The sequence below is a fragment of the Schistocerca gregaria genome, chromosome 6 (genome assembly GCF_023897955.1).
Source record: "Schistocerca gregaria isolate iqSchGreg1 chromosome 6, iqSchGreg1.2, whole genome shotgun sequence".
Lineage (NCBI taxonomy): Eukaryota > Metazoa > Arthropoda > Insecta > Orthoptera > Acrididae > Schistocerca > Schistocerca gregaria.
The window spans coordinates 319,029,109-319,042,640 of record NC_064925.1 but is presented as its reverse complement, the minus strand read 5'-3'; the positions used below and the strand labels follow the sequence as shown (position 1 = coordinate 319,042,640).

The 13,532-nt window shown below is 37.9% G+C and overlaps 1 protein-coding gene across 2 annotated transcripts in view; it reads left to right on the top strand.

The window, feature by feature from the left end:
* The window catches only part of LOC126278379 (tetratricopeptide repeat protein 21B-like), a 268,639-nt gene that overhangs the window by 122,111 nt on the left and 132,996 nt on the right, over positions 1-13,532 (top strand). For both annotated transcript variants that reach the window (XM_049978456.1, XM_049978457.1), the window contains exon 8: positions 1,856-1,951. In XM_049978456.1, coding sequence (XP_049834413.1) covers positions 1,856-1,951 — 96 coding nt within the window. The remainder of the gene's footprint in view (positions 1-1,855; positions 1,952-13,532) is intronic.

Sequence of the window (13,532 nt, the reverse complement as noted above, 5' to 3'; positions counted from 1 at the left end):
CACTATCTTTTTTACCTGGACAAAAGTAGGAAAATTTCTTCATTCTGAAAAAATGTTATCACTCTTTCTTTTACAGCATCTGGAATCTTCTTGCTACACTTGTTCTTTGGCAGAGCTGACACACCATTTTCTGCCTGTAACTTCATAACTGTTTATACCATCCTCTCTGAAACACCAAATTCTTGCATTGTCTATTTTATAGTCCAGCTTTGTGGTGCTAATGTCAGTTTTTGCAGTTTTTCAGGCTGCCTTGACAGTTGCAACTTCTCTTTCAATTTTTTAATCAGGTGCTTATAATCTTCACAGTCAGGACATGTCTTGCTTGTACTAGGTGTCTGAAGATCTTTTGGGGCAAATCCTCCAGCAGCAGCAATGTTATTCGCAATTGCCTCTTGAGCTTCACTTATTTTTCGTTTTGCGTAACCTTTCGCTTTTTGATACTCTCTGAAATTTTAGAGGGGAGACCCCAAAAGCAGTTAAACTTGAATCGATGGATACTTCTGGATATGCTTCATCTTCTGACTGGTTTGAAATTGACTGTGATTTTTCTGCTTTCTTTGCTAAAATTTTTTTCTGCAAGTTGGGACAGATCTTCTGACCAGATTTCACATTGCTCTAAGTCACAGCTTGCAATTGTTTTGCTGTTTCCACATTGACAATCCGTTAACATTTCTAGATAAACTTTTCTAAAGAGTCACCCCGTACCTAGAAATAAATTTTACTTACTGAAAAAAGATGTTTATCCAGTAATGACAACACACTTTACACAATTTAAAAAGGCACACACAACATCTGAACACTCTTCACTACACAACAGTGTGCTTCAGACTGACTGTTGAAGCTTGTTACCAAACTCCATTGTTGACACAAAGCTGGTCTGTCACCAAAATAAAAACAACTTTTTCTGATCAAACAAGGTGAGCTCTTTTCAATTGTGCCGAGAAAAATCAAATTTGAGTGATCCCTTTTGAGATATGATCTTTTGAAGGTGAGCCATAATTGACCGATTAATTTTTTTAGCACACTTTGAACTTCGATAACTCGCTTATTATTTGAGCAGTCTGGGTGCCATTCGCAGAGCTTTGTGACATGCTGGCAGACTGCAGTAACTAAAGTATTAGCTTCAGAATGTTAATCTTTCATTAGATACAAGGCAATAAAGTATAGCCAAAATTTGGTACAACATGATTTATGAGCCACTTTGATAGCACATTATGATGAATTTACCATAGTTTGACCTTTTGTACTACAACTAATCTACTGGATCCAAAAAGTTGAATATGATTACAAAGTTCCAGCACAATAGTTCTCTTAGATCCTGCACAATGGTAGAACAAATTTGATAATTTATTAATTTCATTTGCAATGTCAAGAAATGAGCCTTTACGAAAAGGTGGCTGTGGCCCCATCATACTACTTATGAAGCAGTAACTTGGCAGTGCTTCATGTAAGGTCTGTATGTACGTACTGTAAAAATTTCATCGAAATTGGAGATGGTTGAGTGAGGACCCTTAGGCCACTTGATGTGGAATGACCCTGGGGGTAATTCAGTGTTAGTAGTAGAATATTGGGCTGTTTGAAAGCAGCAATAAAGGTGAGAGGGCAGGAGGGCCATTTGGAAGTGAGATGTAATCCATAATAATTAATCAGTGGTAATTTTATTTGGTTTTATGTAATGAGAGATAGTTATGTATTGCTTCCTGATCTGTGAGCTTGTATGATGTACTCAACATTTGACGTGTTGTCATTTGTTCATCATATGTAAATATTATGTTTAATGATTATATAAAGACAATGAGTTCTTGTTAGAATTACATTACTGGCTTCTTCGTTCATTGTTTAAATACTGGTTTAGGTGGCTAAACAGTACATTTCACTCAGTCCACCCCATCCACCAGAAGAAGGGCAGCAGCCAGCATCTCTACGTCAGGCTGTGACAGTACTTGAAGCAGTAAGTATATATTTTTAAAATAGTGGCATTCATATTTTTATCTAAACATGTAATCTGATTTGTAAAATATCAAGGCATCTGCTCAGACAGAATTTCTATGACAGTCTTACTCTCAAACAAAACACGTTAATTACATAGAATCTGAGTTATGTTCTACATCAGATGCTTTAACAAACGAAGTTTGAAAGGATTGCTGCAAAGGCTGTAAACACTGCATATGAATACGTTTTTTCAGTATGCAACATAGAAATCCAGGAACTGGGTAAGTACTGTGCTTTAATATGGAGAAAGTAAAGGAGCATTAGTTATCTTTAGTGCCATATGTAGGGAAGTAAATCAAAAGACAGAAAAATCATTGTGCACTGCATGAAATTGGTTTCCCTTGTGTTACTGAGACACTGAGTAGAGCTCACTTTGATGTAAATAGTGTTTGTCATCTACAGTTTGTATTGGGAGCCTGATGAAGTTTATGTAGACAAAAATCTCACTTACCCTTTGTAAATCAAGCGTTAGACGTAATGGTACATTGCAGCTTCCATTTCGGATACATTGAGTTCATCTCCAGATTGCTCTGTTGTTATGTCTTCCTCCTCCTGGATGTTGATGGACCATTTTCTTAGGCAATCTTTTATTGGAAACTCACGTTCGAGAAATATTAGAGGACATGTAATCTTGAAAGATTATATTAATGAAATAACAAAACTGTATGGATAGCATTTTTATTATAAACCAGTTCTTTAGAAAATAGTTATGGGTTTAATAAAAGGACTTAAATTCCATTCATGTATTACTTGAATGCTTCTGACATATGAAAAAATCTGTCAGAAATAATGGAGACTGCCAGGTTAAAACAGAATGAAAATGCCATTATTTACAGCAGACAACAACATCAGGGTTCAATAAGAATGAAAATTATCAATTACATATTTTAAATTTATATCTAGACAATGCCTTTAGAGATTGGAAGATTAAACTCAAACTTTTAAACTTTGAATACAGAAATTATTGCAAATATTATGAAAATTATAGATAAAAGGATAGATTGCTACTCACCATGTAGTGGAGATGCTGAGTCACAGATATGCATAACAAAAAGAGTCACAAATATACATAACAGATTGTCAAACAAGTAAGCTTTTGGCTGAACACCCTTCTCATGAATTAGGCAAAACACACACACACACACACACACAGACACAAATGCAACTCACACACACATGACCACTGTCTCTGGCTGCTGAGGCCAGACTCAGTTTGCGATCTATACTTACGTAATATTGTCATTATTCCATTGTGGATTTTCCATTGTTTGAAATTATTGCAAATAATTTTACCTTCTCCATTTTGTTAGCAGACGATCAAATTATTGTATGATGCCATGAAGCAATTTTTCAGTGAGGAGTTCGTAAATTATACAGGGTGGGGCAAATAAAAGTGGCCTGGGGAACAGAGTTCTGGGGTATGAAGAAACACAGCAGAGGAAAGGAAAAACACACTAACCTCACTACAGCAGATGTCAAAAGTGACCACCATTCATCTCTTGGCACTTTTGGGTCCTGGTCAGCAAGTTGCAGAAGACATATCGAATAGGGAATGCTGCAGTTGCTGCAGTTTCATCTGAAATGTTCTGCTGCAGTTCTTGAAGAAGACAAATAATCTCACACTGACAGTTCTGGTGACCTTGGTGGTCAGGCAGAGCTGTGACTGGACTGATCTCTCCTAACAACTCTATGTCAGGCATGAAGATTGTGTAAATGTGGTTCAAGGATCAACCAGCTATATGGACAGTTGCCCCATCCTGTTGGAAGTGCATCATGGGATTTGGTTATACAGGGTGTATCATACTTAATTGCATAAATGCATAGAGTTGAAAGTATATGATAGTAGAAGCAAAAGAGTCTCCGGAAACGTAGGGTTGAAAATGTATACCTTAAGAGCTATGAGCAATTTTTCATCTTCGATACTGTGAAACAAATCTCTTCTACTGCAGGTTCTTTGCTTTCCATATTTTGGGAACTGGTAGTATGGAACTAAACAAGAAAAAAAAGTCCAGTAAACATGTGATCTAAAATCCATTCCTTAAGAGCTATGAGTACTTGTTCATCTTTGCTACTTTGAAACACAACTCTTCTAATGATCAAGCGCTCGTAACTTTTAAGGTATGAGTTTTAGAGCACATGGTTGCTGGACATTTTTTTCTTATTTTGGTCCACACTAGCACTTCCCAAAATATGGAAAGTATCATATACTTTCAACTGTATGTGTTTGTGCCATTAATTATGATACACCCTGTATGCTCACATTCACGTCCAATTGTATCCACTTGTCCAGGCCACTTATATTTGCCCCACCCTGTATAAGACTGTACAAACATCATACCTCAAAATCATTGTACCCAAAACCAAAGTTATATCTTTCATAAGATCTTTAGCAGTCCAATGCAATCTTTTCTACATGCCATACACCCAAGAAGTGGATATTGACTGTGAGTTACTAAATTTTAATTACACTCTGAAAGTATTGAACAGACTATTAAGGAAGACAGCAATGAAATTTTGCAAAACAGTGACCGAGGATAGAAAACATAAAAGGAGCCTCTCTGAAGAATGAGTTCATAATTCATTTGGGCATTTCCTGGCAAACTCTATTAATTACCAGTTTGCCCTTTGCCTTCAGAGGCACCATTATATTGATACTTCCGACATGAGTGTACATTAAAGCAGAATCCAGGCTCTTAAAAGAGTTTTTTGAGGTGGGTTGTAGGTGTCGACATACTGCAAAAGCTTTACGTATGAAGTCCAGAAGGAAAGCAGGGTTTACATAGCCTGGGATAACTGGGAAATCTGGGGGCAAAATGTAAATTTTTTCATGTGGGAAAAACCTAGGCATTTTTTAGAATTTTGGGAATTTTTCAATGTTTTAGTTCTCAGTTAAATTTCGTAATTTTGACTGGTAATTTCTGATACTCTAACAAACAATTTTACTTTAAACCATTGCTGCAGACTCTAACTGCAAGGATAAAACATAAACAAGAGAATAACACCAAAATAATACTTAAGTTGCAAAGAAAATGCACAGTTTAAAGCAATAAAACACATTGCAGACATAAGCATCTGCTGAAATCAAAACAGGTAGTAAACTGTACAGTACTTCATAACAACAAACTGCTTTCAGTGAACATGACGTCACAACTGTTTATATTTCTCACAGGTTGTGGGAATATATTGTAAATGGTGTTTTGAGAAGCATTACTTTCAAAGTAAATTTCCTTTTATGCAAGATGAATTATCTTATGTGTGACAATGTGTGATGAATTTCTTACATTGGAGGACCAGCCACTTGGAAAAATCTCAGTCCCAGAAGACCAGCCATTTAAGTCATTATTTAGAATTTTACTGGCACATTTGTGTTTGATATGTCTTAAAAAGTAACTTATTTTGTCAAAAATTAATATGTCTGAAAGGGTAACACATGCTAAAAAAGACCAAGCCTCAAGGTTAGTTTTTCATATTTGTTTTAGTTCTTTTGTAGATTACAAATTATGCATTAATAATGGCAGGAAGTATAATTATCCTTCAAAACAAGGGTGAGGCAAATTACTGAGCAATTTCACATGTAAATGGCTTTTAAATGGAAAATTCAAAGTGCTCAACAAAATATTTATTCAGCCACATAACCCACAAAATGTTCGTTGCACAGCAACAAAATCTAAATTCATACTTGTCAGAAATATTCAGCTGCTGCAATTTAAGCTGTACTCTTAAAGAGTCCTGCTTAACCAGACCCTTGGGGAGGGGGGGGGGGGGGGCGACAGGTAAAGAATTTGATGACCAGTATTGCGTTAAAGCTTGTCTTTTATTGGAGCTAAGCTGTCTGTATATTAATTGAACCCATTAACTTTTCCTGTTTGTGTGTTCTTGCTACTTAACATGAATGTTGCTTGTCTTACTACATCACATCCTATGCTATGAATATTTGCTGTCATTGGCTGGTGAGATCACATGAGATGAGCTATGATTAGCTGAAAAAGCACACTGCAGTCCTGACTTCAGTGCTTTGGAAGGTACTGTGCTGTATTGTGTGGCATTCATATTTATACTTTCGTAATAGAAGAGTATGCAGTTTGTGTGTTGCCACACATCAAAGATTGTTCTCAAACCCTTTGTTTATTGCTGGGTGTTGTTTCCTAAAGTGCCAGGAAGTTCTGTGCCGAAGTATAAAATCTTTACCATTCAAAGCAGTGATAAGTTTTTCAGTTCTGTGGGAAAGTATGTTGCCACTCAACATAAAAAAGGTACTTTCATCTGGCGTGTAATGTATTTTTGTCCAGGAAAAAGCAAATTTTCAACCAGAAAAAAGTGAATTTTTATCCAGGGAATTTGGGAAAAACCACAGTTTTTTTTTCTTATCTGTGTATACACCCTGGAAAGACGGTAATCTGCAATGATTAGAGTCTCTAAGCATGGGTTACTTATGTTTGGAAGGCTTATTTCTCTGTAATGTATTACAATTCTGTGTCCATGATCAAATATAAATAATGGAAGGATTATGGGTAACCACTCACCTCATAGTTTAAATGTCAGGTACTTAACAAGCACATTAACCAGACAGTAATCCATGCCATGATGTATTCATTACATTAGAGGTTCTGCTTAGCTTACCAGTTTTCACTGATATCATTTCATGTAATTGTATCTTTAGTAATTCATTTAATTTCAGTAAATCTAATTCAACTAATGAATATCCTATGTTGTAGCATACGTTGAGGAACCCCCCACCAGATCCATCCCCTCAATGATGCTATTCCTTCATATGCCTGAGAGGAATCTCTAACTGAATTGTTCCTAAATCATAGGTGGAAACATCTGTGACAATGAAAGATTCAGTCAGGCCTATACGAGTGCTCAAGTAGCACAATGGTTGAAGCAGTTGCTCACGAAAAGCAGGGGTGGCAGGGACAAAGAATCCAGTGTAATTTTTTATCCTTTATCTGAAAACTACCTTGAGCAGTTAAACAGAGAACCGACTCGTGGCGATAACATATTAGACCTTCTGGTGACAAACAGACCCGAACTATTTAAAACAGTTAATGCAGAACAGGGAATCAACAATCATAAAGCGGTTACTGCATTGATGATTTCAGCTGTAAATAGAAATATTGAAAAAGGTAGGAAGATTTTTCTGTTTAGCAAAAGTGACAAAAAGCAGATTACAGAGTACCTGATGGCTCAACACAAAAGTTTTGTCTCAAGTACAGATAGTGTTGAGGATCAGTGGACAAAGTTCAAAACCATCGTACAATATGCGTTAGATGAATATGTGCCAAGCAAGATCATAAGAGATGGAAAAGAGCCACCGTGGTACAACAACTGAGTTAGAAAACTGCTGCGGAAGCAAAGGGAACTTCACAGCAAACATAAATATAGCCAAAGCCTTGCAGACAAACAAAAATTACGCGAAGCGAAATGCAGTGTGAGGAGAACTATGTGAGAGGCGTTCAATGAATTCGAAAGTGAAGTTCTATGTACTGACTTGGCAGAAAATCCTATACAGCAAAGTGAATTTTGGGAGAACATTGAGGAAAGCACAGCCAGGGTTAAGGACAACAGTTCCATCTTCAAGTGCATCATCACAAATGTTCTCTAATTTACAATTAAAAATTAAAATATGCTTAATATGTCCCCATGTCCTTGCTAGGCATAAGTTGACACACGCTGTATTCAGGTGCATTGGCACAAATGTTCCCTAATTTCTGACATAAATTAAAATCATTTGACATGACCCATATTCAGGTGCATGAGCACAGATGTTGACTAATTTGCAATGTAAATTAAAATATGATTAGTATGTGCCTGCTTCCTTACTGGGGCACAATTTGACATGTTTTCTTGATAGGCATCCACAACTACATCTACATCTACATCTATACTCTACAAACCACTGTGAGTGCATGGCAGAGTGTACATCCCACTATACCAATTATTAGGGTTTCTTCCCACTCCATTCATGTAGGGAGCACAGGAAGAATGATTGTTTGAATGCCTCTGTGCATGCAATAATTATTTTGATCTTATCCTCATGATCCCTGTGTGAACAATACTTAGTTGCTTATAGTATATCCTTAGAATTTTCATTTAAAGCCAGTTCTTGAAACTTTGTTAATAGACTTTTTAGTATAGTTTATGTCTATCTTCAAGAGTCTGTCAGTTCAGTTTCTTCAGTATCTCTGTGACACTCTCCCAAGCATCAAACAAACCTCTGACCATTTATGCTGCCCTTCTCTGTATATGTTCAGTATCCCTTGTTAGCGTTATTTGGTGTGGGTTCCACACACTTGAGCAATATCCTAGAGCTGTTTGTATGTGTGATTTGTAAGCAATCTCCATTGTAGACTGATTGCACTTAGCCAATACTCTACCAATAAATTGAAGTCTTACCACCAACTTTACCCACAACTGAGCCTATGTGATCATTCCATTTCATATCCCAACAAAGTTTTACACCCAGGTATTTGTATGGGTTGGCCAATTCCAGCTGTGACTCATTGATATTATAGTCATAGGGTCCTTTTTCATTTTTTGAAGAGAAGTGCACAATTTTATATTTGTGAACATTTAAACCACTTTGAAATATTTTCAAGGTGTGATTGCATCTTTAAGCAGCTTCTTTCAAGCAGTACTTCATTATAGATAACTGAATCATCTACAAAATTGTGAGATTACTGTTAATGTTGTCCACAAGTTCATTAACATACAATGTGACCAGCAAGGGTCCTAACACACTTCCCAGGGACCCACTCAAAGTTGTACAAGATAACTTGCTGCATCCTTCCTACCAAAAAGTTCTGAATCCAGTCACAAATTTCATCTGATACTCCATATGATTATACTTTTGAGGCTCAGGTGTGGTACTGAATCAAATATTTTTCAGAAATCTTGAACTAATGCATCTATCTGACTGCGTTGATCCAAAGATTTCAGTATGTCATGTGAGAGAAGTGTGAATTGGGTTTCACATTATTGATGTTTTCGAAATCCATACTGGTTGGCACTGAGGACATCATTCTGTTCAATGTCCCTCATTATGTTTAATCTCAGAATATGTTCTAGGATTCTCCAGCAGATCGATGTCAAGGATCCTGGGCAGTAGTTTTGTAGTTCACTTCTACTATAGTCCACTTTTATTACCCTTCTAGTAGATGGGAATCACTTGTGGGGTCATTTGCATTTTTTTCCCAAGAACTGCGCATGTTGTTTTTTATGTTTGAGGGATCTGCAATAGATTGTAGTTAGAATAGGGGCTAACTCAGTCACAAATTCACTACAGAATCTGACAGGGATTCTATTAGGTACTGGAGCTTTTAGTGATTTCAGGTGCTTATCAACACCACTGACACTCACACTTATATCATTCATCTTTTCAGTGGTATGAGGTAATTCTCCTAGGTTTCCCTTTGTAAAGAAACAACTGAAAATTGAGTTAAGCATTTCAGGTTTTGCTTTGCTTCCCCCAAATTCAGTTTCTGTCTCAATTGCTAGGGCCTGCACACTAACTTTGGTGCCACTAGTAGCCTTTACATGTGACCAAAATTCCTTTGAGTTTTGTGAAAGATCAGTTGGCATTATTCTGCTACGGTAGTGATTGAAGGCATCATACAATGCTCCATTGACAGCTAAACGCATTTCACACAGCATATCTCTATCTGTAGGCCTATACTTTGTTTTACATCTATTTTGCAGTAACCTCTGTTTCTTTAGAATTTTTTTTACAGTGGTTGTATACCATGGAGTTTCCCTTACATCATGAACTGATCTACTCGGTGCATAATCTATCCAGTGCAAGGTCAACTATTCTTTTAAACTATAGTTCCTCTATCTACATGCTTCTGCCCTGTGCTGAAAGCTTCAAATTTCTCATTTAGATATGACACTACTGATTTTTTATCTAGTTTACTGGACATATATATCTTTCTGCTTGGTTTAGTTGTCCTTTGTACTTTGGTAATCATGGTTGCCACAACTGCATCTTGGTCACAGTTTCGATGTGGACAGCCTCAAATAGGTCAGGTCTGTATGTTGTGATTATATGCAATATATTTCCATCATGAATGGTGTTCATAACTATCTGTTGTAGATAGTTTTCTATATTGTTCGTATATGTTAGCATCTGCTATGTTTGCACTAACTGTGTGTGTAACAATTGTAGCAGATATTATCTCTCATGTATAATATACAGGACAGAAGTTTGCATTGAATGAGTTTGCTCATGGAGTCAAGAAGGAAAATCTACAACTTGTTTGTGGGAAAGCAGTTTCCCACAGTAGCAGTCATATTGGTAACATTGATCACTGAAGTTGAAAACTTTTGTGATCTGAGTGAAACAACTTTTCGTAGTGCTATTCGGGCTTCAGATTTTTAAAAAAATGTACAGATGGAGAATTCAGAAAAAAGAGCAATTTCTTGCATGAAATAACACACTTGCGAAACAATGGATGGTCTATTTATTACACTGATGAGAGTTGGTGTGGTGCAAATTATTCCCAAAAGTTTGGATGGTAGGAATGAAAAACGCCTTATGTATCAGAAAATGTTCATGACTATCTCAGAGAAAGTATTCAAGAGTGGAATGGCTGGAATAGGAGCAATTCAGACACTGACTGCATCTGGGAAAAGAATTACAATGTCTCACATTGGGAGTTAAGGTGCGGGATTGTCATTCTGAGATGTATGCCAATCACTAAGAAGAGTGATTGAGGAGGATTTTTAAAAAAATTACCAAACAAATCTGTGATTGTAATAGATTGGGTTCAGTACCACACGATGATAAATCCAATATCATGAAATCTATCTGTGAAATGGAGGAAGGGTTTTGTTATTGAATGGATTGAAAGCAATAATGTAGAACTTCCATCTAATGTCATGTCATACAAAGAATTTACTAAAGCAGTCCTACTGGAACACAAATTGTTGTGGCATGCAACACAAGTAAACACAGACTTTTGAATTTGTTTATTTGATACAGCACACAATGATACAACTTACAATAACATGGAACTACACCTTGAGGCGATACAAAGTTTGTAGCATAACAATGTGTGCAAGTCTAAAGGACTGCATGATAGGTAATAGTTAACAGCAGGGTGTAGGCTCACATTGCCCTAGCTACAGGCAAAGTAGACATCACCGGCATTGATGCTGCTAGTTTTGAGTTGGCATGTGCAGCTGATGTTGTAGACTTATGCTGGAGGCTGATTATAGAGCCTGTTCTGTCATTCCCCATATCTACAGCTAGTAAGCCTTAGCTCAGCACCTGAAGTGATGTCCATAGTGTGCAGGAGCGGTGAGTTGCTCCATATTATGGGCGCAGCATACCTGTTAGGAGTGTAGCATATGGTAAAAGATAGTGGTAACTGGGGGGGGGGGGGGGTTGCCACAACCCACCCTTTCCAGGTAAGGTATGGGGGGGGGGGGACACCACACTTGGCCTAATGGCCTAAACCTGTGTCCTACCAGAGAGTGATGTTTGTGACCTCCAGCTCTTCTGCAGTGCCCCTTAATGGCTTAGGCTCTGGGAGCCCCTGGTCTGTGGTCACCCATGTGTGGGGCTGAAATTTACATAGTTGGTAGTGGCTGCACTTAGTGGACAGCAGAGGGAACAAGGGTGAGGGGTGAGACGGCAGAAACTGGAGGTGATGCCATGACGACATCTGGGCTTCAGACTGTCGGCCCCTCCTCTGATGCATGTTACGTACCTGTGGTAACTTGATCCGAAGATGTAGTCTGCCCCTTGATGTGGAAGGCAGAGGTGACTCGACTCTTCTCCTGTTGATGCAGTGGCGTAGAACAGCTAGCAGTGGAATTAGAAGAGCACTGGTGGGGGAGGATGGTGGGAGTTGACTTGAGAGCGAGCTCGCTTCAGTTGGTGGCTGGTCAACGCATACGGTCTGCAATTCACTGTAAAGTCTGAAGACACCAGCAAAGACACCAAATTTGCACGCAAGTTGTACTTGCACGCAACACAAATGAACAATGGTTATTGATTTTGTTTATTTGATACAGTATACAATGGCACAAATTACAAAAACATGGAACTACACCCAGAAGCGACACAAAGTCTACAGCATAGCCATGTGTCCAAATCTTGTGGTTTGCATGATAGCTAACAGTTAACAGCACAACGTAGACTGATCCTGGGAGCCTAGCATTGGACTAGATATTGGCAAGCATTGATGTCACCAGCATTGGCAGCACTAGTTTTGAGTCAGTGTGTACAGCTGGTGTTGTAGATTTGCACAGTGGTGGAGCCTCTGGTGTTTGTCCTAATATCCACTACTAGCGAGCCTTAGCTCAGTGCGTGAAGTAACATCTGTGGCCTGTCTGCACAATGAGCTGCTCTTGTGGCTAGTGCAGCTTACTGATCCAGAGTGCAGCGGACAGTGAAAGATGGTGGTAACGGTGGGCTTACCACACATGCATCCGTACTACCTTTTGGAAAGTATTTTGTGCTCAGTGGACAAGGAAATTAAACTTCTTTCGTTATTGATTGTGCAGTGCCAGTTCAATGCTGTTGAATTCATTTTCTGCTTTATTAAAAACGAGGTAGCGGAGGGGAGCAAGAATTTACAAATAAATGATATTTTACAGTTCTCTCACCCTCTTGTGGAAAGTGATCCCCAAAGTTTATGGAGGAATTCCAGTGATACATGTGCCCAAACTTGAAAGCAGATACGCACAAAGAGCCCACTGTCTTGACATACAAATTGAACTAATTGTGATCTAGGTAGACAACTGCAATAACAGCCATATGACCACAGACAACAGTAAAAGTGAGTAAGGCAGGTTTCATTTCATTTACCACTCTTTCCTGGAAAATTAATTTGAGCGAATCAAATTTTCATTTACTGTAAAAATGTACAGTACATGTCATTGTGCATTTATTGAGAGCTGCTTGTATATTGAGTGTTCACTTGTGACTTCCTATTTTGCTGCCCTCTACGTACAACAACAACTGAAATCGGCAATGCTGTATTGAAATGCTAGTACAAAATTTTCACTATTGCTGGTGAATAGGTGTTTATTGTGCATTACAACCTTGGCAGCATGCTGGTATGAAAACTACAGTCCATCACAACCTTGTGTATTAAAATTAATACTAGTTAGAAATCCAATCTGCATGTGGAATGCACTTCCTTGACTCTTGTGCAGAAAGGAGTGCAGTATTCTGCTGCATCCATTTTCAATAAGCTACCACAAGAACTCAAAAATCTTAGCAGTAGCCCAAACACTTTTAAGCCTAAACTGAAGAGTTTCCTCATGGCTCACTCCCTCTGTTCTGTCAAGGAGCGCGTGGAAGAGCTAAAAAATTAAGCAAATTCCAGTGTTACATTGTTGATTTTCTTTATTTAAACTTACAACTTGTCACCTGAATATGTTTTTTTTTTTATATTTCATTTTATCTGTTTCTAATATCGTGTTATAATTTCATGTATTGACTTGTTCCATGACCATGGAGACTTCTCCTCAATTTGGTCCCACGGAACAATAAATAAATGAATAAATAAATTCAGCTACTGATGCATTGC